This window comes from Calliopsis andreniformis, chromosome 6, assembly GCF_051401765.1.
Source record: "Calliopsis andreniformis isolate RMS-2024a chromosome 6, iyCalAndr_principal, whole genome shotgun sequence".
NCBI classification, from domain to species: domain Eukaryota; kingdom Metazoa; phylum Arthropoda; class Insecta; order Hymenoptera; family Andrenidae; genus Calliopsis; species Calliopsis andreniformis.
This window is the reverse complement of record NC_135067.1, coordinates 20,848,196-20,872,530: the sequence shown is the minus strand read 5'-3', so window position 1 is coordinate 20,872,530 and position 24,335 is coordinate 20,848,196. Positions and strand designations below refer to the sequence as shown.

Genomic DNA, 24,335 nt, shown 5'->3' with positions numbered 1-24,335 from the left:
TCACCGCAATAATTGCGGCAAGATCGCGCTGATCAGCAGGCTTCCAGTCAACAGCACCACCAGTTGGCTGAACCGATTCTGAACTTGGCTGGAATTCGCCCCGTTGTAGGTCAATTCTTCGTTCTTCACCACTTCGTTCGGGTGGTCGGAATATTCCTCTGTTGATGCAAATAAAATTTGTTATTCAACATTGTAAAATGGCAGAAAGGACAAAAATGGTAAGAACAATAATACTACTATTAGGGGTAGGTGGTTAATAGGTATACTGTAAGATCTTCTAATTCTTTTTCTTCTAAACTTTAATTATACTGCTAAGCTAAAGCTAAATTAAGCTATATCCAATTTAGGGCGATAAAATAACCAGTCCTCTTTAATTTACAGAGATACGTGTTTCGTGAGTTCCAATGTTCCTGAATTCCTCCTCCTCCGAAGCACCAAGAAACCCCTATCTTTCGGTAGAAGAAGTTATTCCATTACAGACTCGCAAAACTTCGCGATATCGAAACAAGGGTTTCAACTTCGGATCAGGTTGCGGACAGTGGGTGAGTAACACACACTACGATCGTTATCTTGGACTCTTCGCCAATGCAGAACGACTTCTCGAATCGAAGTCGAATGCATTAGGCCGTGTACGAATGACGTGGTGGATTTTAGTCACGCTGTGAGAATTTGGGAGCGACTCCGTTCGAGAAGTCGAACCATTATTGCTACAAGCGGAACAGGGCGAAGCGCCCCGAGTAATTTTAATTCGACAGGCCGGAACACGAATCCCCTGTCGTACCGCGATTCAACATAGTGGCTCGTTAATGACCGTGCTGGCTATCTGTGAAATGCAAATGTGTGCATCGCGGTGCATTTTGAAGTCAAATTATCGTAGGTGTCGACATAAGAAGGGCGAGCTCGCGGGGCGACAGATGGTCATCGAGAGATCGTCCAATTCAATTCTCCTTTTTGTTCGACTGTTCTCCATCTGGCACACGCGTTAACGAGCTGTCGCTTGATCTATTAAAATTTCTCTATTCGCCATTTTTATCATACGCGTACACGCTACCGATGATCCATCCGAATTTTTTTTATCTGAAATCGTGTATCAGCAAGCTGTGCAGTATTGCGTAGTCTTCATTTTACCTAAAATTTCGATAAATGTGAAATGAAAAACCCATTTTTGGGTGTACCAATTTCGTCGCGCACGAGGCATTCGGTTCCGAAAATTTCCGCGTGTCCTCAGCTGATGCGCGTCATATAATTTTGCTCGGAGTAGCGGGCCGTGACTGTAATAAGTAGAACAAGATACGTGGTGGGACGATAAAATTTTAAGCCTCATTAAAAATTATGTGCTCGTTATTTACTTTATCCGGCTTAATGCGACCAAACGATAAGCCGAATGAATTACGTACAATGATTGTTTGGCACGCAATGGAGCATCACGTTCGACTACATAACGGTTATTTAATGACTGAAGAGCAGAGATCGGGTGAGACGCTCGGTGGCTCCTCCGCCTCGCCTACCAAGAGGAAAAGGGGCGATTCGCGCGCGCGACTATGCGACCCGTTCTCGAAAAGGAGAAATATCAATTACGCGGCGCTAATAACGAACCCTGACGCAACCTGGCAATTCTCCTCTCGAACGAAAGATTTACATAAGATAACGAGCAGTAAAGTCGTCGGGGACGAGTGGTTTATCTTAATTTTATGCAACAGTAATTTCGATACAAAGTAATAATTACCAGGGCTGCAAAAAAGGAAGCAACGATTAAAGACACCTTAACCGACCGCGCGCGTAATCCCAAACTGCTCCCTCGACGGGGACTCTCGCGATACGCTTATCGAGCAGTCCTTTATCTGCATCATTCACTCGATACCGCATCGAATTTCTCTCATTACGGGGGCTTGAATCTCCAATAATTAAACCGGACGTCCAAACCAATAATTGGCCGCGGAAGAAGTCTGCGACTGTTGTTGAATAACCATGAACATCGTATCGATCGAAGCTCTAGCTAACAGCAATGATGTCCCTTTACTCTATCATGAGTTAATTCTAACGTGATCGTAAACAGAATTTCCGTTTACGTTATTCGATCCGTGCCCTGCATTTGGTATAGTTTGCTCTACCATTGACGGTCTGTATCTTGAGGAACTCAGGAACTCGTTTCTTAGAAAGGGTTTAGATCCACCTGCAACAACTCTATACCTCCCATAACCTTGATACAGGCTTCTGCTATCCATCTATCTCGATACCCGTCAATATAATCCATTTCTCCAAGAGAAAACGATGCTTGTAGGAACTCATTTCTCAGAAAAGACCCGTGTTCATTGGTAACGGCTCCAGAACTCCCATATACGAAAATAGCATGGTTCGACAGATCCTCAGCCTCGAACAATTAATATCGACGCGTCCGTCACGGGGAAAAGCCCGTTGGTCGAGATAATGGTCGCGAGAAGGATCGAGAAACCCGTTTCGCGGCTGAAGGGAGCAGGTGGCAAGTTGTATACGTACTGTTCTTCTTCTTCTGGCCGATCGTGGTCTTGGGCGGCAAGGAAGACGGCGGTCCATTGTGAATCGGAGGCTGATGCGGATGCACGGGGTAGATAGCCGGAGGGGGCACGTGGGGCAGGGTCGGCGCCGCTGTGGCCGGTTGATGATGATCGTGATGATGATGAATGCTGCCCCCTGGGTAGAATCGATCTCCGCCCTTGAGGACGCTCGGTGGTGGCGAGGGTGGCAATCCAGCGGCTCCTCCACCCAAAACCGCGGTGCTGGTTGAGCTGCTGCTTGACACGGTGCTGCTGGTCACGGCTACGGCTGCAATCACGTGTACGGAGATTAAGATAGATCGAAAATTCAAGGCTACAGAGATTGAGGCATTCGACAAGAATTAGGGGTTCTCTTTCTCTTGCTAGAAAACGACCAAGAACATGTACTACTAGTGTGGATACAGACGAGTACTTAGTGTTGAACATATAGAGCAGTATGAAAACGTTTTTCACTGGAATTAATATAAAACACATTAACACGAAATACAGAATTCATGCTTGCCCCAGGTTGAAATTCGTTTCCGCAACCACCGACGATTATCTTCCTCCACCTTGCGGAGTAAAATTGAAAATTAATTCCCCATTTTCGCCGGCTAATCACCAGCATAAACGTCTTTTGCCTGGCTCTCAGCAGCCTACCGAAGCGTATGAAATTTTCCGCGAGATTAACATTTCTCGCGGTTCGTGGCCGATGCGATAGTAATCGTAGGCTACGGAGCTCGGCTGCCCGCGCAAGTACGGTCCACGCAACACGACCGCCGACGGTAGAAGGATTTCGAGGCCGAGTCCCGTGGAATCTTGAATGCCCGACACGCCGAAGAGTTCAGAGTTCTCGGGCAACGAAATAGCTAGTCATTACGGCGCATGAATCGTCTGTGGCGAGAGTCGGGCTCGGTGGTAGCGCGGGCTGAAGGAGGCGGAGGTGGTGTTGGGACGTTGGGAGGAGGATGGACGGAACGAATTAGGGAGAGGAGAGACTGGGCTAGAATGAAATAGTGGAATTTATTGCGCTCTGGGACACAGCGTCGCTCCCCTAACCGCAACAAATGGTGCACGGTAAGAATTATAATTGATAGGGATTATTTAAGAGGGGGCAGGGAGGTGATATGACAAGAGAAACAAGGGGGAGGGACGGGGGATTTCAAAGAACGACAGAGAAGCCCGTCTGCCACAAATGTCTCTCCTCTCTCTCAGTGATCACGAGAATAATGAATTTATGACGTGCTCCTGTTGTCGATTCATCTCTTCCTGCGCTTGGTGTATAGTCCATGGCGTATGATGTATAATACGAGATGGGTGAATACTTTGTGGCGTGTGTCATGTGAGTTTAGTGCTTAGGGCTTAATGTTTGGTGTGGGCATAGTTATGAGATAGCAGGTAGTGAAGATGACGCGAGAGCGCGAACACTAAAAGGTGATTTACACGTGGAATGAAAAGGCGGTGCGGTCTTTGCGTAGACACGCCTATAATTTCGGATTATGATAATCAGGGCGTATTAGAATGTGGACCATACGAGCGAAACGACCTTTTGGAGTAGGATATCGTGGCTTTTTGCTTGAAACCACTCGGAGAGGGGCCGAGGCCAGAGCATGAATGTAGTTTCTGCTGTACGGTTTTTGAGGCTTCTTCCATTGTACACGGAACATCTACTGATTTGGTTATTCATCCGAAACGTTTTCAAATGCTCCATTATCCAATCTACGTAATGATCGAATACCTTAACATGGGTACTCTACTCGTGCGAAATGAATCTCGACCCAAACGGGCGATCCAGACCCATTAGAAGAGAATACTCACAGTTGTTTCGTGACGTCGCAGACGACGATGAGCTGTCGGTCTTGTTGCCGCAGCACACCTTGAATACGACCTTCATGTTGTTGCTGGTGCACCTTCCACCGATGCGTTTATGAAGATCGTCCTTGGACGATGTACTGATAAAATAATAATCGTGCCCAGGAAGAAACTCCAGCCCCCCAGGCTGCGGCGTAAACGGCCTAAAGGTGATGGTGAAGAACAGCGTTTTATAGGGCTTGTCGCACACCGCTATCACCCGCGGATTCGCGTTTGTTATCCGACATGTTTCATACTCCTCTTTCGACACCTGTAGAAACGGAAGGAATTGTAAATATCTGGCGCGAATCGATTGCCGACGCTTCCAGTTTGTCACGAATTCCCCTCTTGAATGCTTTCTTTGTATCTCGACGAAAGGACATTAATCGAGGATAGTTCAGCCGTAGAAATAACTGATTCTTATTTTCCTGACTCGTTTACTTCGCGTGACGTAATTAAGGGGATAAGATACGATTATTGTTCAGTCTAGCTATAAGTAGAGAAAGGGGGTCGTCTAGTTAGTGATTAGATCGTAGGGATGATTCGTAGTTCGTGCTTGCGTCTGCTATATTGGAATTTGGTGAAAGCTAGAATGGGGGAACTTTCGCGACGTTAGCAACAATTTGATTTATGGAACGTGGTGCTCTTTCTGCGGTCCTCGATTAGACGCAGTTAGGTACACGGCTCGAGCGATTTCTGTTATTTGAGGAATGTCGGCTAACGATATTCCATCGTGAATATTTTTATGAGCAGGGTAGAACAGACCTGTGAGCATCCCCTCGAGGGTGCCGCAGTGTCAAAAGTTGGCTACGAAGCGGAAGTCGTTCTTGGGGGTCTGAGCGAGTTAACGAACGAGTTTCGAGTAGCAACAGCTGTCTAAACACCGCCGCAACGCCCTTTGACAATTTTTTATTTCGAATAATGGGTCCCTACAGTCGTGTAATTCGATTTATCTGTTGATCTGAGTGCGCGTCGAACAAGGAATAGCTCGTAACAAACTTTTACCGGAAGCGTGACTGGATACTTGGTTGAATTGCGATCTCTTATACTTACGTTGTAGATGATATACTTCTCTGCGTCATCGTCATACGTCCCCGGTTGATACACGGGACACATTATATTCACTTGATCGTACTCGAACGCCGCGTTGTTCTTGTTCACGTCTATTATGTGGTCTGTATTGTCTATTCGAAATCTGAAACAGAGAAACACATTTATTAGTATCAGCGTATTGGACCTTAGTGAAAAGTTCTCAATGTCTAACAGATACAAACAAAACTTAGATACGGTTCTGACTGCTGCCAGGGGTTAAATGACACACTCAGCAGTGTAGAAATTTATTGCAAAAGGACACGACTTATACTCGAAAGCCTCAGCAGTAAGAACTGTAGAAAACCGGGCCGTGAAAGCCCGAAACCTCCGAATATCTAAATCGACTCTTCGTAAGAGAAAAAAGTACATCCCGAATATACCTAACAGCTCGTCAAGAAACATCCATCGTTCTGAAAATGAATTCAGAAACATCAACGCGATGACTGTAAACGTTAACGACCACCTCTCGTTCTCCGCGGGATGTCTCGAGGAGGGTACAACAGATTCGAGCATTTCCGCGTATCGTTCGGTCGGAAAGCAGGCTATCCGTGAGGTATCCGCGAAATTCCGACGCCCCCGGAGGATCCTCGCAGGGAGTACATGGTTCCCCTGGGGTCTGTCGGTAGCCAGGTCAGGAAAGGGAGAAAAAGAAACGATGCGGACTCGCCCTCGTAGGCACCCAATGTCAGATAGGCAGGCGCCCGTGGTGTCGGGACCCCACGTAAGTGTACATACGGCCTCTGCGCGTGTGTGCACGTATGTGCACGTGCACAGGCTCGTCTGTGTATAGATGCTGGCTTGTATTATGTAGCAGAGCTTGCTGGATACTTGGCGAGGATGGAACGAAAGGTCGGCGAATGAGTAGAAAGGGAGGCGTAGAAGAAGCAGAAGAAGAAGAGGCAGAAGAAGTAGTAGAAGAAGAGGAGGAAGGTGGAGGACGGTTTCTATATAACCGGTTCTTTCGAACGGCGCTCACACACGCCAATACACGTCTGTTCCACGTTGCGCGGTGTACAGTAACGTCTCCTGCTGTTCACACCGCCCTATTTCGGGGCCTACGAATCGGCGCAGGAACTATTTTCTTGCTTCTCGGGGACGCTCCACTTGTTTCGCCCTTCGTATTTATTTTCCTTTCGCCGTTTACGTACGCACGCGGCTGCGGCGTATATTTGTTCTGCGTTACATAAATTAGATACACGACCGCGTGATGGCCGCGTGTCCGCGGGAATGTTCAGCCACCGTTGAAATACGGTTTCCCTGTTTTCTTAACGCCTGAACGGACGCGGCCACTCTTTTCGCAACGCACAATTTAATTTCAGCCTGAAGGTCCCACGAGCGATTTCTTTATATGCGTTACCTTATCGTTGCAGTATCGCGACATTTGTGCATACAAGGGACGTTATCGGTTTCGAAACTGCAAACAAATAAGGAAGTCTTTTATGAATATCTTCTTGCAAGGACAGAGCGAAATTTCCGCGCTGTGTCAGCATTTACTGCATCGAAGTGTTTTCTTTCAATGCGCGGAGAGCTGTTTGAAGGTCTAGGTTCTAGGGAAACATAATACATAGAAGCTGGAATGTATAGAATTGCTTAGGAAAATTTAATAGGGGTCTAGGCTACTGTGATATTAGGAAACTTAGGACCTTTAGAAGTTCAGTACCCAGAAATCTAGGATCCAACCTCCATAGAGAAAGCATAGAGGTCTACAATCTGAGAAACGTTTAAGACCTAAAGAAACTCAATACCTAGACGTCTAAAACCCAGGACCCAAAAGTACTTGCACCTTGGAGTTCCCTGCACACAGACTACCGTGATCTATCTTCATCATTACGTTTCATTTCCCCCTACACGTGTAGACATTATTTCCATAACTCGCCACGCAAGCAAGATCTAGAGAGAGTTCCGTGGAGTCCGTAAAGCACACCGTGGCGGTAAAACGCGGGCGTCGAAAACGCGTCTCGACGTTTCGGAGCATTAACGGACAATCTCGTAAGTGGGCGTGTAAGGGCTCGAAAATTGGAAGGTAGGCCGGGCCTCGACCAAATTAACGTTTGGCGATAATATCCGCTCTCTCTCGGTGCCCCCATGTCGGTTCGTCGGGCCTCGGTACCCACCCTAAGCGCGCGCAACCAACGCCAACAACCTCGAGAGTCGAGGCACGCGGCAAACACAAGCGCGCGGAGCGGAGAGGAGGCCCGAGCGTATTCCCGTTCGGCCGCTGGTCTGCTCGCGCGATACGGCACCTCTGTGTGCGTGCGTTGCGCGTGGGTGTATAGGACATTTCAGTCGCAGGCTGGCCATTCACGAATTTATTAGACACCGTATACGTACGATCGTGGCCCGAATTACTCGCGATAAAAGCACGTCGTGGCTCCTTTTGGTACTTCGGCCCGGGCAGCTCCGTTTCCACGGAGGTTGATGTACCGTGGCCTGCCTTGTTCTCCGGTCGTCGACGCGTTAATGGCAGCGATGCGCGGTGAATTGTGATATATAAATTCGCTAGAGGTTTCGTTTTGAAGGAAAAGATTCCCCCCTTCAAGCTCCTCGCCGTCCCTTTCTCGCTGTTGTCGACCAAGCGAGATAAGCGGACGGTAGGAGGCGGCGAAGGAAATTTAAATAGCCGAGACGTCGGACGTTCCACGATCGTAACCTGTTTGCGTATCTTTTCCCTGCTCTTCCTTTTTACAAGGATCTGCAACACTGTACGATCTTTGGCAGCGGGGCTTTAAAATTAGCGCCTTCAACCGCTTCTCCGCATCGATTAAATATCGCCGCCATCAATCTCGCGGCGGAGCGGACTTCTGAAGAGACGATGATCGAATTTCAGCCTTGCAAAAACTGCCCCGCGAGCCCTCGTCATGGACGTCTACGCCGATTACGCGTAACACGCGTCTCCCTCTTCATCGATTATTCCACCTCTATTTGTTATTTTAATCCCCAGTCTCGAAGTATGCCCAATGGAAGCTGTTATTGCATGTTACGGTACATAGAACGCGATCCTTTTAACTCGAGGACGAGCGTTTTGGTGCTCGTCGCTGCTGGTACGCCGGCGTATAAAGGCTGTCTTTGTGTTACGATCGTTGATGTGTTATTGGTAGCCTCGATGTGTGATTTAAAGGTTTCCCCGGCGGGAATGGTGTCATTTGCATATACCTACGTATTCGTAGGATCTCGTCGAGGACCCTCGGAGTATTAATGCGATACGTTGCCTTGGTTCTTAACAGTTCTTTTCTGGCCTTAGGTAAATACTCGGCATGAATATGTATGGGGAATCTACAGTGACCCCTTCGAACCTGAAACCTGCGCGTCTTTGAATATCGAGGGCTCCTTCGACACGCTTTTCGTCTATCCGACACTAACGATCAGACCAGGCTCGCGTTAGCTATTTATCCCCTTCTCTTATAACAACGTTGTCTTGTAATAACGTCACATACTCGTGGAAAGGCTCATCGTATTCCAAATATTGAAGTAGACATTGTTATGTTATTGAACTATACTTAGAAGGAAGTGTCTATCATTGGAGAACACCAGAAAGTATCACTCTTTCCATGGTCGTGTATTTTTCTTTGGTAATTGATCATGAGACACCCAGGCCTCCACGCGTTTATTCGTAATTTCCGTGTCACTCGTCTAATGCACGTATCGCGGGTCCCTTTCGGTCGATCGTGTCTGCGGGGCTAATTGCTTCGACGAGATGCGAAGCTCTGCAAAATCCGCGAACACCGACGAGATTACTGGACGGGCCAATAACTGCTCGACATATCCTACCCCCCAACTGTCTTCATTAATTCCCACTACTGTCTGCTCGACACCAATCAACTAACAAATAAAACCTGCACAAGGGCTTCCGGCTAATTGGAACAGCGAAAAAGTGGGCGTGTCCCGATTCAGTGGACCTCCGTCGTTTTCGGGACCCCTGGAAATAGAATCTGTCGATCGTGTTTGGCCGAGGTCAATTTCGCCTACAGTCTACGCCACCCCTTTTCTTTCTCCTTCGATACTTGCTACGAAATACGTTCATTCAATTCCAAATTATTCGCCGCGTTTTTCGATTTTATAGGAAGGCTAAATATTTGTCCCCTCCACAATATCTCAGTATCCATTTGGGAATTTCGCGAAATCCCGTGATAGAATCCATGGTAAAGTTGGGTGGTCCACCGAAATACTGATCTGAAGCAAAAGGTATTCCTATAATTTGGAAAAGGTTTCTTCCACCCACAATAACACGAATTTACAGCTGCCATATGCCCGTTGACCTCAGCTCTATCGCTTCCCTATTCGACGATCGGCTTAGAAAAAGAGGGAGGGGGGGGGGGCGAGTCGATGGTAAAAAGTTATCGCCTCTCGAGCCGCAATTACGCGAGATTCCTATCGGTGTAATTACCGTCGTTCTTCCACGGGGTTCACGGTATTCAGGAATCACGCGGAAAGGAACGCAGGATCGAAGAAGCAATGGAAACCGCCGCGATCGACGGCGTCGTACAAAACGACACGCTCTCTCCCGCAACGAGATCCCTTAATCATCGATCCCTGACCTTCGTTTCGCCGCATCAGGGGAATCCATCCGCTCAGTTATCTCTGAAGAACGGAACACGCCGACGGAGCGCGATTCAAAGCGTTCAACGTCGTTTCGCGGACGACGCGACGGGACAAAGACTCGATGAGAAACGCGGAGGAAATTGTACCCTCGCTGTAGGAAGAGACTCTGGAAGAACGAAGAGGCATAGAGGAAGGGTAACGCGAGGGAGAGACGTAGAGGAACGCAGGACAAAAGGGGCGGAGAGAGGGAGAGACGAGCGGAGAAAGCAGCAGCAGGCTTATGCACTAACTATGTATAAGTGGGATATTCTGGCAGGAATATCAAAGCTGGGACTGCGTCAAAGAGGGCGAATGGAGGAGAAAACGAGGGAGGAGGAGACAAGGAGAGTGCGCGTACGCGCGAGCGCGAGGGAAAAACAGAAAGCAAGAGGAGCAAAAAGACGGAGCGTGGATGGATCCTTGGACGTTACCGTCTTCGAGACCATCGTTTGACTCTTTCATTCATCATGTTCATTCCGTAGACAAGCATTGTGCCCGTATAATGCGTATTTTCCTCTCTCTTTTCTATTTGACCGCTGACGAGGCATGGTGTGTTGTAATGTTCGCCGGGAATTAGTATTGAAAATTTACGGCGTGACTGAGACAGGGACTCGTATGAATTATTTAAAAGAGCCGATGGTTCGTTAAAACGATTCTCGATTTTCGGCCTCTACGGTTCTCTCTCCTTTCAGACAGGCTTAGGAGGAGACGATTCCTGATTCCGTTTCTCGTAATTATGATAATTCGCGCGTTAGTCACGGTAGCGTATCGCCACGACACGCACGATGAAAGAGCGCTGTCCGTGTGCCGAACCGGCGACCGGAATGTTAATTTTCTATGCAAATTCGAGTAATATGCCGGGAATATGGGAATATGGGAATCCCTTATTCCTTTCCAGATACGCGTTACGTATCACCTCTCTGTTGCACCTGCTTGCCTCCACGGTTTCGACCGTGCTCTGTGATTGGTCACCCCCAAACTGCTTTTATTTTTGCACCATATAACACTGGCCCTTTGTTCCTCTCGCACTGGCAACCATCACAATCCGACATAAACCCGACGCGACCGTGGATTGCTCAGCGTCATTATTTTTATGGCAGTTATTTTAACGAGTCTGAATGGACACCATTAACGTTGGTCTGATTTCCCCGATCCTGACTGTTGCTGCTCTGAAATAGCCGTTTCGAATTGTTTCGACAATTGTTGAGTCATTCAGCAGTTGCTCCTTCAACAAATTCAGATGTTTTCATTTCTTATTGTCAAAGAAAATCATTTCAACTCCTCAAAGAGAGTTCCACAAAGCCCTGCGACTATCCAATACTTCAAAGATTTTAGGGAAAGTCCCTCCAAAATCGCCTTAATTCAATTACTCTTAATAAACGAGCCCCCCTTTCCGAGACTCAACGAAAGTAGAGGAAGTCTCGACATCCAGCAAAGCCGGCCATAAAGAAGAACGAGAGTACCCTGAGATTGCCTCCAACGTAACATGCACGGTCCCAAGAATATAAAAGAAGACTGCTGTTCCGTATGCGATTCTTTAAATCTATTTCCATCGTCGTCGCGACATTTTTGCCGAAACATCTTTCCGTTTTGTCCCCCCTCTCCCTGGATCTGACTTTTAAATTATTTATAAAAGACGGCATAACCGTGGCTTTCCGTACCGTGACGAATACCACGATCTCGTGCCGTATTTATAATAACTTCCTGCAAGATGGTCCACTATGCGCCACAGCAGTCGGCCCATTTAATGCACGACATTAATGCGTTATGTAAAAGCGTGCGCGGGTGATCCTCTTGTCGGTCGTCGTCGTGCTCCTCTTGCCGGGGGGCGTCTATGTCGCCTGGCGGCGGCGTCTTTTCGTCTTCTCCGTGCCATTAGAACGAGGAGCCGGCGTTATTATTAGTTAACTTCAAATATTTATTGTATTCTTCCTCCCAGCGTCTGCTCTCTCTCTCTTAAGAACGAATCTGTCCCTCGTTCGGTCTATTCTCGTATACCCCACCGGCTAGACCAGACTTCCTGCTACTCTTCTGCATTTTGCTCATCCCGCTTTCTGCACAATAGAGTCTCGATGACGACGGGAACATTCTCCTTTTTCCAATAATCCAATGTCTGGAGATTCATAATTTACGCCTACATCTGGGCACACAATTGCTTCAAGACGAAAAGGAAAGATGGAGCAATTGTGGATGAAAATCTGGCGGCTCTTTTCTCGCTGAGTCACACGAAAAAGTTTCGTATCCTAATTGCGTTAATCTATCGCGAGTTTTCCTCGAGCTTCGATAATCCCGTCGGGTTTACGAGCATGGAAAAAAGTTGGGGAAGAAATGTTATTCTTGAGCACTGAAGGCGAAATAAAGTTAACGAGTCTCTTGATTATTTGACCCTCGGAGCAAAATTCTCTTCATCCTCCAAGTAGCGACGCGAAGAATCGACCGATTGCGTAAAAGAGACCTGTTACCACCAACAATCCATCACATTTTACCGTGGTTGATCCCCTGCTAACCATTCTGCTTCGGGTGGTTATGGGATTCACGCGATTTCTGAGGAAACAACGACGTTCGATTGAATTTCATAGTCGAAGGGTGAACTACGGATCGATTTCTGCCGCTTTCTCAAAAATTCGAACCGATTCGAGAACTTGTGGCTGTTCGCTGTGGTCTGGCTTCCCTCAGCGATCAAGTATTCGGGTTTCGATGAAAGTTTCACTGAAACTTGAAATCTGAGAGAAACTTTCACCGTGAATAATAGCGTTCAACCTAGGCTGAATGAAATTAATCAAGTCTAGAGGAGCCGTTGTATAATATTTTGATAGCAAACTAGAAGAAATTCATTTTGCCACAGTTCAAAGAAATAGTTGAAGAGGCACAGCTTCATCAGGCGCCGAATTGTCAGGAAATTATTTTTCAAATATAAATCTTTAGGAAAATATGCCGCGTCACCGTCATCGCGTGGTTTATGATTTTAAAAGAGGGGACAAAGTGAGTATATCGTCAACGAAAGCATTTATAAAATTTACGACGTTCTTCGCGACGCCCGAAGACGTCAGCGACGATCCTTTGCTCCCGTGTTACTCAAGATCAAAGTTCTCGGCGGGAGATCGTGTTACAGATAAAAACATTCATTTGCAACATTAACAGAGACAAGCAATCTGCATATCGACCGTAAAAACTGAGACTTAAAAAGGCCTACTCCAATCCAAATACAAGGTGATCAAAGTGATGTGGCTACTCACAGACGCCACTCCATTTCGTTTCACTCTGCCCTTTGACAAATATAGAGACCATTTCATTTTCTACGAAGGGATACGAGGGACACAGTCGTATCCAAATAGTACAGTAACGATAGCTAGTCTACTGTACCCACTATCCTCGTCTTTTTTGACGTCGACTGTAGCTTCCCTCGAATGCTCCGAATTCATATCAATGACGGAGAAAAAAGTCAAGGATGCTCGGGATGCTCGCGTCCGAGGTAAGAACTCAGGGGGCAGCTACGACCTATCGTTCGCCTGAGAACAACACGATCCCGACGGCGTGGCGCGACTCCACTGAAAGTTCATCGATCCACGCGTACCGCGACGTAGCGTCCTATTAAAAGCCGTGCAAAGCGTACAAACGCACGCCGTTCCACCTCCCTCGCGAGGCGTGGAATGGAGGCACTAAAGTGGCCAGACGGAGTGTCAGAGTCGGCCTGAGATCAGAGGGCCGCCGTTGAAAGAAATAGTCCGCCGGGACGTTATACCGCAGCGCACGTGTTTTCGGGACTCTGTCTCGTAGCGTCGATTTATCAAGCGCGTCGAAAGCCGCGACACGATTCTCCTCGCCTGCCGGAATTCAACGCGAACAGGTGACAATGGGACTTTTTCTTTTATGAATTTATGGCGCTCGATGGTCTCAGCGGACCATCCTCGGACCACTTCTTTGGCAATGTTATAATTCAGACTTTAAATATGGAGTAGTGTCTGCTGGAGGGGATGAAAAAGAGGATTCGTGGAATGGAAGCTTTCTCTAGGATGTCTCGATTCTGAATAAATATAATTTATATGTGTGTTATATTCTGTGATGGTAATAATTTGAAAATATTCCTATTTAACATATATTAGGCTCCTCGAAGAGTCGGAGTCTGTAATTTGCGGTGGAATTCGTCTCGGCCAGGGTTCCCCTAATTTACGCGCCGCAACGTGCCACTGCTTTGTAATTGGACTAACCACGGGAGTAGAAGGAGTGTCTGTCCCGATCGGTGATCAAATGCTCCTCCTCGAAAGAAATAGTCGTGTGACCCGAGAGGTTGCGCACCACGTGGCTGAAGCGCCCCGACGACGCGCGTGCTTTCCGAGTTCCGACGGCTTGGTAGCCAGAGATTTATCAGTCGCGGCGTTTCGAGTGTGTCGAAAGCGACCGCAGTCTTCGCTCTCTAGACCCCCGTTGCATTCATGTCGATTAACACATGGAAAAGCATATAGTTAACCACAAAGGGACTATGTTGATAGAGATACAGCCCATTTGTTAATTAATCTCAATTATTAATTAGCGTTCATATGAGGTACACGTTGAAGTACCTACTATCTTCTTTTGACAATCATACATGTTGCGCCATGTTAGTGGTCCCCTGAAGAGGTTAAACGTTTCTCCGTTTAATTTTTTCTCGCAATCACGGTCCCTCGAAATTAACCGAGGCGAATATAGCAGATGGAATACCACGAGATTTTAAGGTACCATTTGGCGTAACGTCAAGATATCAACTACATCCCCTCGGTAGCAATTTAAGGAGTGATGCAGTGGCATTTGACTTCGTTTTTTCGACCAATCTTTTTTCTTGCCTCCCCGCCACTCGAGCGTTGTCATCGACTCGTGAAAGCAACGAAAGATCGCAGCGACCCCCGACCACATTTAACGACGATTTAATTTTACGATCGGCAAGTTTACGGCGATCCCGAATGTCGATTAGACGGAACCACTCTTCGACCGAGTACCGTTCGGTATATTAGCACTCGGCTTTCGGAAAGAAAGCGTGGACAGAGAGAGAGAGCTTGCGGCGTGACCTTGGTACGTTATAGCTTCTTCAGTTTTATGGCTGATACCACTACCAGCGGCGCTGACCGATCCCGAGGGAGGGGAGTCGATGAAAGGTTTACGATTATGGAAATGTTTGTTCCTACGACAGGGAAATGGTACGTTGAAATCGGTTTTGGAACTTCTCGGCTCAAAGTTATAGCACCATGAATCGTTTCGATATCTTTCGGGCAGTGAAATATCCGGGAAAATTGTGCATTCCTTCTGTGTATTCTGAAGATACCCAATTTCGCTGTTCGTGACGAATAATTGGTCAGACAAATAGCCAAAAATACTTTACACAGATAGATACAATTCATGTCTTACAATAATTAATATAAATACTTAGAAATACTTTCCTCAAGTAAGAACACAAATTCACAGCCTCCAATTACTACATACTCCAAACGAAAATATCTCCATCTAATCTGTATCGAGTACATTGATCTCAATCTCAAACTGCAAACCAACAACTCTTAAACAGCCTGTATAATTTTCATTCAGCGGCCTCCAAAACCATTCCCATGCATCACCTCTTAATGCTCCTTCCTATTGTTGCTCCGTATTGTCTTAACGAAACTGACCAGCGAGCCTGCATTAATCATGCGCTATCTCTAGCCTCGATTCCATAATCCTTATAATTAATCTGTCCCAAAGTGGCCAGATGCTCGGTCGTTGGATAAGCGAACTTCCTTGACAGAGATAGAACGCCGGTAACACGGCATTCGCACACCTTCGACAAAGATCCGCATTGCGCATTGAGACATTTCTGTCCCGGGCCGATATGGAAGATAACCCGTGTCCCGGTGCACGTTTGGGGTCAGGGCCCCGTTCCTGGGTCAGATCCTCGACCGGCCATCGTGTTGATATCCCCGAGATAGCTCCCATTGTTTATGGACATTGTCGTGCACAGGTACGCGCGCGTTGGGCCCAGCGACAGTTCGGGGTCACTTCCTAGTGCCGTGACGTTTCACACCAGCGTGACACATCGCCGGCAGATTCTCGGGATTCAGTCACGAATTCGCGTGACTCGCGGAAAATCATCCAGCCCCGAGACCCTTTCCTGCCGCGTCCCTCCGCCTCGTCGTCCCCTTTCTTTTCTACTCCTCCTTGTATTCTCTTTTGCTCGCCATCGGTGAGAAATCTGCGAGACCTTGCGTCTTTGTGCGAGCACTCGGCCTGAGAAACCGATAGACGAAGGAAGAGAGGCACCTCGCTAATGAAACACGTTCATGGGGGGTCTGCAGGTGTTGCGTCTGCTTCAGAATTTTTAGAGTTTCATTTTAGAGAATATTCCTTGCGAGGTGATTGTTGATATAAATCTGGCTATGTTAAGTAGAAGTCGCCGAAGGCCCAAATTTCTGGAATCACCGTGGAATTTATGATTTTTTGCATCCTTCTGTTTATGACTGAAAATTCCATCGATCGAATTCTGCGAAAGATATCGCCTTAGTAGCAGAAAAAATGTTTCAGCTCTCGAATCCAGAATCGCACTGTTTACAGATTACGGTAACGAGACGACGTCGATATTTAGAAAATTTCAAGGCGCTCTCTGGATATGGTCCACAGGAAGCTATTTATTATCCTCGATTACAACTGTTGAATGTTTCCACTTAACGCGATAACGTTCTGGGTCGCCATTATCGGGACTTTGACGCGCATTAATACCGTATCTGTACCCAGAGAGTATTCCCATGAGCGTGGCCCGATGAAACTTGGAGCCACGCATCGTTGATCCTCCGTGTGACTGCGTTTCCTTGCTCTCGGGGATGGCACAGTGTAAACAAACACTGTGTACGCGAACAGCGTGTGCTGAAGCAGGGTCCGTACACGAAATCTTTCCTTGGTCGTCGGGACGAGCGTTGAATCAGGAAGTCATCATTATCGTTTACTCTTGGCTGGGCCAGATCCTCTTCATGCGGCAGATAACTTTTTTCCCTTACTTCTTGTCCGCCTCTTTATCGCCCCTTCCTCCCTCTTTGTCAACATCTCTAAGATTTCTTCGACAAGTCCTCTGCACATACATCAAGCCCTCCTTCTTCCGCCGCCAGTGTCCTCGCCCGTTCGTTTCGAGGAAATAGACTCGTCATCCGTTTACGACGTGCTAAGCAGTCGGGTAAACACCGAGAGGATCGTAAGCCTCGTTGAAACAGGCCAGAGGACCTCCGACGACTTTTACCTTCGCTGCTTTTCGCACGTGACTCCTCCAACAGAGTCCCCACGAAAGAAGACCCAGGCAACCTTGGGTCGCGCACCACGTGCGGCGTCCTTTGGGACAAAGGACCTCTGATAATCGGGATACCGTCGGGCGAGGGAGGAGAAGTCTTCTATTTGAGCCGAGAACGCGGGAGAAGAAAATGTTCGTGCGCCAATACCGAGCAGGCACAAGTGGCGTAGAAATCAACCTTGAGGAACCTTCCTCCCTCTCCTTTCCACACGGGCTCTTAAGCCCAAATCGTGAATAGCTGGGCCTCTGGCACTGTGGTTCAGGGCGGGGTTACCTTTTCGTACGAATCCTGGTCGTTTTAGACGAATAGAGAATCAACGGTACAGGAATTCTATCGGCTTTATAGTATTCTTTGTTCGGGCGACGATGATGCGTATTTATCTTGAGGTCTAGGAGACTTTGGTGGTTCGAGTGAGGGGGCGGAAAGCTTGCGTAGCTTCAGGTAGCTTTTTAGTGTCAGGTAAAAAGAGGACGTATCCTCGAAGAAGTGGAGAACTTAATTGTTTGACTCTGAATCCTAGAGAGTTTGAAAGCAATGAAAATAGAACATCCCCGATAATAAATTCGTATCGCAATTTGGAGTTCTCTTGACTCAAGAAACCCCTCTGCACTTGATCTATGTCTATGTCTGCTGGTTGCATTTGTAGCGTCCGGAATGAAACGAACTGACCGTACAGAAAACAGTCTCCATAAATCCTCGGCATGCTCATCCAACGATCCGCCATGCATCGATGAATCAGATTCCTCTAACGCTGAATCACAGAGCAAGATGCTCGCGATACAGTTTCTTGTACGCGTCATCTCCACTGCTCGGCCATGTTTCACAACTCATCCCCGTCCCCCTACACAGCGGACCGATTCCCTCGTGTTTCCTGCGTGTAACATTTTCCCTTGCGCAACCTCGGCAGGAGCATCCACGAAGAAGCAAGACTTTCTCCGCGCGCTGTACCAGCGCTAAGGCAGGGGCCATAAAAGTAAATCGGTGGAACTCTCGGAGGCCCAAGGGCGGAGTAACCTCGGCATAAATCCCGATGTTCTAGACAAATGGGGCCTAACGGTGCGTACACCGCGTCGGCCACGGTGAACATTGCTCGCGCGCGAGCACCACAAGCCGCCATATCGCTTTGCCTTTGTCCGACACCAACAGCGCATCGGCTCCTTTTGCTGTTCGGGTTCCAAGGACCCTAGAGGAAGGTCACGTATACCTGAGGAGAAGATTCCACTGGGGCAGATACTCTCGGGGATCCAGCGAGCTGGCGCTAGATATACCTGATGTCTTTCGAGCATCCCCTTTTATCTCGCATGATTTTCCTTCGGGTTCCCGGCTGTCCTGTCGAGTTTTCGGCAAATAATGGCCCACTTGATTGTGAGCGTGTACCCTGGGCTAGGGTGCCGGGGACACGCAGCGTCGTCACGCTACACGCTTGATCTGGATATCTCGCTTGGGAAAGGCCCTCCATTGTGCCCAGATACGAGGGATAAAAAATTATTGCGGACAGAAGTGCAGCGTTTTGTTTGCTCGGCTTTGTCGACCGAGGTTAATAGTTCGCGGAGTACTTTGTCGCTTCAGGGCGTTTTTTGTCGAGTGTTTTCGAGCGCAGGGCACTCGGCGCCCGGCAACCTCCGCGGTGTAACAGTTTAACGTCTATGAATAGGGGATTAGAAACGGTAATGATCATTTGGGATCGTTCTTGCGCTGTTAAGCTTCTGGAAAGTAAGCTTTCGAGCATAAGCTACCGCGTTTGAACTTTTAACGAGGATTTTTATGCGGAACCCTTAGGTGATTTCTTTCCACTTTCGTTGACTAAACATGCTTGGCTAATCATTTACGTCTGCTTGATTTTCCATCTTGTGTCCTCTTACAACCTTTGGCCTAAGTATTAATATTTTTTTCCAAATATAATCTTCTATTCTCTCATCCATTGTAACCAATATTCGAGTCTAATAGTTCGAAAACTAATGATAGAGCAATCGATAGTTTTCCAAATCCCAAGGTCCGAAGATCACCGATATAACACAGGGGGTCGGTCATTGGAACGGCAACAAGTCCCCATCGTTCGTCATTAGACGTCCCACTGTCTGTCGACAATACCGTCCAAGGTAACACACGTCCAGGGTCGTTCTTCAGCACTAATCTTGGTCTCTAAAATCTAAGGAATCTGTTTCTCCCATTGGAGAGTCTCGCGAAAGCTTCTACGCGTCGGGGTCTTTCTCGCCTCTTATTCTCTCCCCGCACCTTCTTTCATACTCTCTCTGCTCGTCGGTTTCATTTCCTTTCTCTCACCCTTCTGTTTCTCTCACTCTTTCTCTCTCTCTCTGCTCGCCGTTTCCGTTCTCCTCCGCCTTCGAGGATCGACCTACGGCTGTTCTTTTGGAAACCATATATTTTTCGTTTCACAGTTCGCGGCGCCGTTGAATGCCCTGCCTCCATTCAGACGAGGGTGCATCTCCGTAGCAGCCGCCAGGTATAAATTTTGGCGTCGGTCCGAAAGCTGGGAGGGGGTGGCCGACTGAGGAGGGGGTAGATGAAGAAAAAGGAGAGAAAAGAAATGAGAGAGAGAGAGAGAGAGAGAGAGAAAAGGGGGGGGAAAGGAGGAGAAAGATCGGTCCCATGGTAATCGATTACCTCCCCCGTATCCCCAGAATCCCATATAGTGACCGGCCCCATGGCTCGAAGATTGAACCTTCGATAACCGCTGCTCTCCACCACCCTCTCCTCCCTCTCACCTTTTTCTTGCTCTTCCCGCATCTTCGACTTCTTTCTTCAGCGATTTGCACGGGTTCTTTATTTTTTTAGAAGGTGTACGCGAAATTTCGAACGGTCTTGCAAACGGAGTCGAGTTAATTAAGCGCACGAGAATCTAGCCTCCACTGTGGGGCACTTGGAGACAAGTCTTGAGGCTATGCGTTCCTCTATGTCCTACTTTTTCATCGTCGTCTGGAATAAAAAATAATTCGAGATTTATATAAAATTATTTCTGCGGTCACACTCGTCACGGTGTTCCTAGCTTGTTTTCGTGTCATTTACATACTGATCCCTCGACAAGTTAATCAAGACCACTCGTTGCAAGTAGCAGCGTAACGATGGTAACTCGATATCACGCGTTTCTAAATTTCCGAGCAGACGTGTCGAGCGCCGATGACGAATGTATAAATGTTTAACGAACTCGATACGCACACATACGCACGGTCCAGCGTCCATCGACGAAGACAGGTTAATTTAGCTTTATTGCAACACCTTTTAATAAACACCGTGTTCGTAATTACCGCGCGAGAGACGAACCGGTGCGAGGAACGAAGAGAGAGGGAACGAAGGGGAAGAGGACTTTGCTTTTAATTCGGTGTGTCAGTTATGATTCAGTGTAGCTTGATGGAGAGTTGGAGCGCAGGAAGGTGGGGAGGGAACACAGCTCGAGAGACTAACAAGCTTATCGTGCATCGGCAGATTGTTCCTTCTCAGAAGCCAGTTATCCTTCGGCGTATTTGATAACGTTCGACAAGAAATATAGTAAACCCTGCGGTCCGTGAGATTACGGATCCGAGATATCCTTATCAAAGTGAAAAGGTGATGCGCGCTGGGCGGACGCGCAATTTCAAGATCCCCTGGCGCAACGGGTGGAGTTTCTTATAAAAACTTTCAACCACTTCTGGAAGCCTCCTCCTTAATAACCTTCGTTGCTCGAGTATGAACTAACTTCTCTGTTTATGTAGAAATATTATGCAATATCGATCATAAGACAACTAGAGATTTTGTGCAGTAAATAAAAGTACTAATTACATATGTGTGAGGTGCACTTATATTTAAATTAGAGGTGTGCTACAGACTGCTCTTTCATTAAATCTCACATATCACTTAATCCGTAAATGTATCACTTTCTCACACAACATTTACACCTTTCCTACGTGTTAAGTGAGAAAAGACTCATCCATCCAATCTTCACCATTTTTTCCTGCGATTCTCTCGCTTCCATTGCACACCAGATTCGAAGCGCGGCAAGAAAACCGTAATACTCTGGCACTCAGCGACTCCAACGTTAATGGAAACCATATATCATCTACGACACATCTGAACGAGTTAAAATTATACGCTCTGGATAACACGAAATGACTATGTACTTATAAGACACCCTCGACGACAACCGCGTCGAGGCGTGCAAGAAAGTCTCGCCAAGAGGGTTCTGATACCAAAAACAGCTTGAATTCATTATCCCCATCGTGTGGCCGTTGTAAACAGCGCGAACTCTGATTTTCGGAGTGACCAGAGCCAGCGATTTCACGCGGTTGGCCAAACAGGGCAGAGGGTTCGGTGCAGCTACAAAGCCACGAGAAGAAAGCGGTCTACGCTAGGGAGAAGGGAGATGCAGAGAGATTTCGTAACGCATATCGTCTCCGTTTCCTCAAAAGAGGCGGCACTCGGCGAAGGTGGAAGGAGGGGGCAGAGAAGGCATAGAATCATAACGCAAGTCGGGAGAGGATAGTTCGGTGCACAGGGTGCAGCTGCTCCTTTTTCCTTGACTGTTGCTTGCATCTGCCTCTGCCTTCTTTCCCGTCATCCTTTCCCTTCCTGCGCCGCTTCTCCTCGCTCTGGTCATCCTCGTCTCGGCCCCGCGGCGCATTACGTGGCACATTTTCTTCTCCGTACACGCGGCTCGCCCTCGAAACACCGAGCGATCTCCATTCTTGGCCTTACTCCGGGAACGGCCAGGCCCTGGTAATAACATCTTTCGCATTTCGGGATCCATGTAATATACGAGATATATTCATGAATATTTCGGCTGATCATACAGTACAGAGGCATGTCAGCTCCTATATGTTTTAAGAAATTCGAAGGAAAATGCGTCGCCGAGAGGAAAGTTTCAGTGGCTGAGCTGGAGATCATCATCGCGTGGAACTTCCCCGTAGTCCTTCGTTGGATCGCGATAAAACGGGAATGTGGTATGGACTGGGTAAAAAAAAGGCTTGAGATGATTAGAACGGTCGAGAGCTGAAGTGGGGGAAGTTAATCACGAGGTGGAGTATTGAAGTAATTAATAGGAGCTGTCTTCGAACTTTTTTTATGCTGACGTGCTTATGGTACTCAATCAAGGAGGTTGTATAGTCCGAGATGTATACAATAAATCTTGAATCATCTTTTCAAACAAAAAATCCGAACTTTTTTAGCTACTTAATCGGTTGAAAGAGTTCTCCCTCCAAAATCCTCGACGGAACGGTTTCCTCTCGAGTCCTTCAACGCGACGTCCCCTCCTCTGGCCTCAATCGGCGCGTTTGTTCGTCAACTCGAGACACTGACCGAGAGCAGGGTATGTTTGCCATGCGACGAGTGTACTGCAACATCTCAATGCGTCTTGTTTGCACTACGCTCGACCACGCTGCGGCCAGCGTTCCTCGGCCCTGGCGTACGCACTGCTACGATAAGTTGGCGAAAAGCGAGAGTCGCTGGCTCGTTCCGTGCATTGTATCGGACAGCCGGCCCCGTTTAACCCCCATTCAAGGGAACGCGTAAATCCCTACCTGATCGGGCCAGCCATTCAGAAGCCACGGCGAATCCGAATCGTTTAGCGAGCACTTCAGCCGCACGAAAATCCCCCAGGGACGCTCGGTGCCGATGTAAACACGTCGTCTTCGCTCAGGGGATCTCCTTGATCCACTCGCCGACGAGAATTTCACGAAAAGGACGGACGCGGGAGTGGATGACAAACGTGACACTCGAGGAGCAGCCGGCGGAGCGCAGCGTCTGCGCGGGAAAACGATTTTTAACACTTCCGACCGTGAGCATGTGTCCTCCATGGTTGGCTTTTCAGCTGAACGTACACCGCGGCGTTCCTCCGCCCTTTCGAGGGAACCTCTTCTAGGCACGTACATCAGAATTGCATTAGGCGACCGAGTCGTCGTCTCTGGCATGCAATATCCGTGTCGTCGCTAACATAATATTTTCGGATCCCGATGAATGGACGATTGTTTGACGAGGGATCGATAAATAGAGACGTGACGAGTGGAACGCTCTGGTCACTTAATGAAGAAAGGTGAGCAGCTTTATTATTGGGAGACGGTGTTTGCCGACTTCGAAGTGGAAAGGCAGTGGAAAGTGATAGGTGGCGGGTGTTTGTTTAAGCAATTTTGTTCTGAGATTGCTTATAAAATGCTGTAGAAGATATGTACCAGCATAATAGATGCGATTACGATGCAGGATGTCTCTGTGTTGACTCTGTTTTTCAAGCGAGACTCCCATGAGTAGTTGTCAAGAGGACAGGATACCAGAAACAGGGAGATTACTGTGAAAATTAATCTAATATACCTGCATAAATTATGTTCCAAGAAGTAGTAATTTTTCCCCTCATTACATCAAGGTGATATCGAGCAATTTCAGAATCATAAAATGGTAAATACTCCGCTCTCAATCATCCTTACGCGTTCAAGGAGCGATTAATGAGAAGGTCAACGAGGCGTTCGAAGAAAAAGCCCTCATGACCTCGGGGTAAAAACACATCGTGGGACAAAATTGTAACTATATTCATGAGTTGAGTCGGACGCAGTACACGAGAGGATGTGGAAGGGTTGAAAGCGTGAGAGGCGAGGTTTTTCGTCGTGGAGCAACCGCGTCCACGTATGACGGGGAATTACAGTCAATCGTCGATAAGTTATCGATAATTTTAGAAGAATGCCGCTGGGAAATGACGCCGGTTCGCATTCTGCGGCGAGCTAACCCGACAATTTGCCAGGCATTATGGATTGCTCGTGTCTCGATCCTGGCCTTTTCAACACTCCATCGGCTGTTGTCGTAGCCGTTACAGATACGGTATCCAGTTTCGTGTGATCAGTACGTTTTTATGACCTCGAATTGGGGGTTCAGCGACGGAAAGTTTCGAGGTGCGAACGCCGAGAGGAGCGTTCTCCTTCATCGAGTGCAAATTGAAGTCTTTCCACTGCTTCATTATCGGTTATCTATTGTAATAGATCAGAACACATATCGTTGAACGCAACTTCGGGATCACAATGGCTTGTGAAACCAATTGAGGAAAAAT

At 47.6% G+C, this 24,335-nt stretch overlaps 1 protein-coding gene across 1 annotated transcript in view; it reads right to left on the bottom strand.

Moving 5' to 3' along the window:
• The window catches only part of Ephrin (ephrin), a 40,049-nt gene continuing 15,714 nt past the window's right edge, over positions 1–24,335 (bottom strand). The window contains exons 2-5 of the mRNA XM_076380856.1: positions 5,418–5,559; positions 4,332–4,635; positions 2,497–2,802; positions 1–158 (exon numbers count right to left, since the gene is read on the bottom strand). Of these exons, the coding sequence (XP_076236971.1) occupies positions 1–158; positions 2,497–2,802; positions 4,332–4,635; positions 5,418–5,559 (910 nt within the window). The remainder of the gene's footprint in view (positions 159–2,496; positions 2,803–4,331; positions 4,636–5,417; positions 5,560–24,335) is intronic.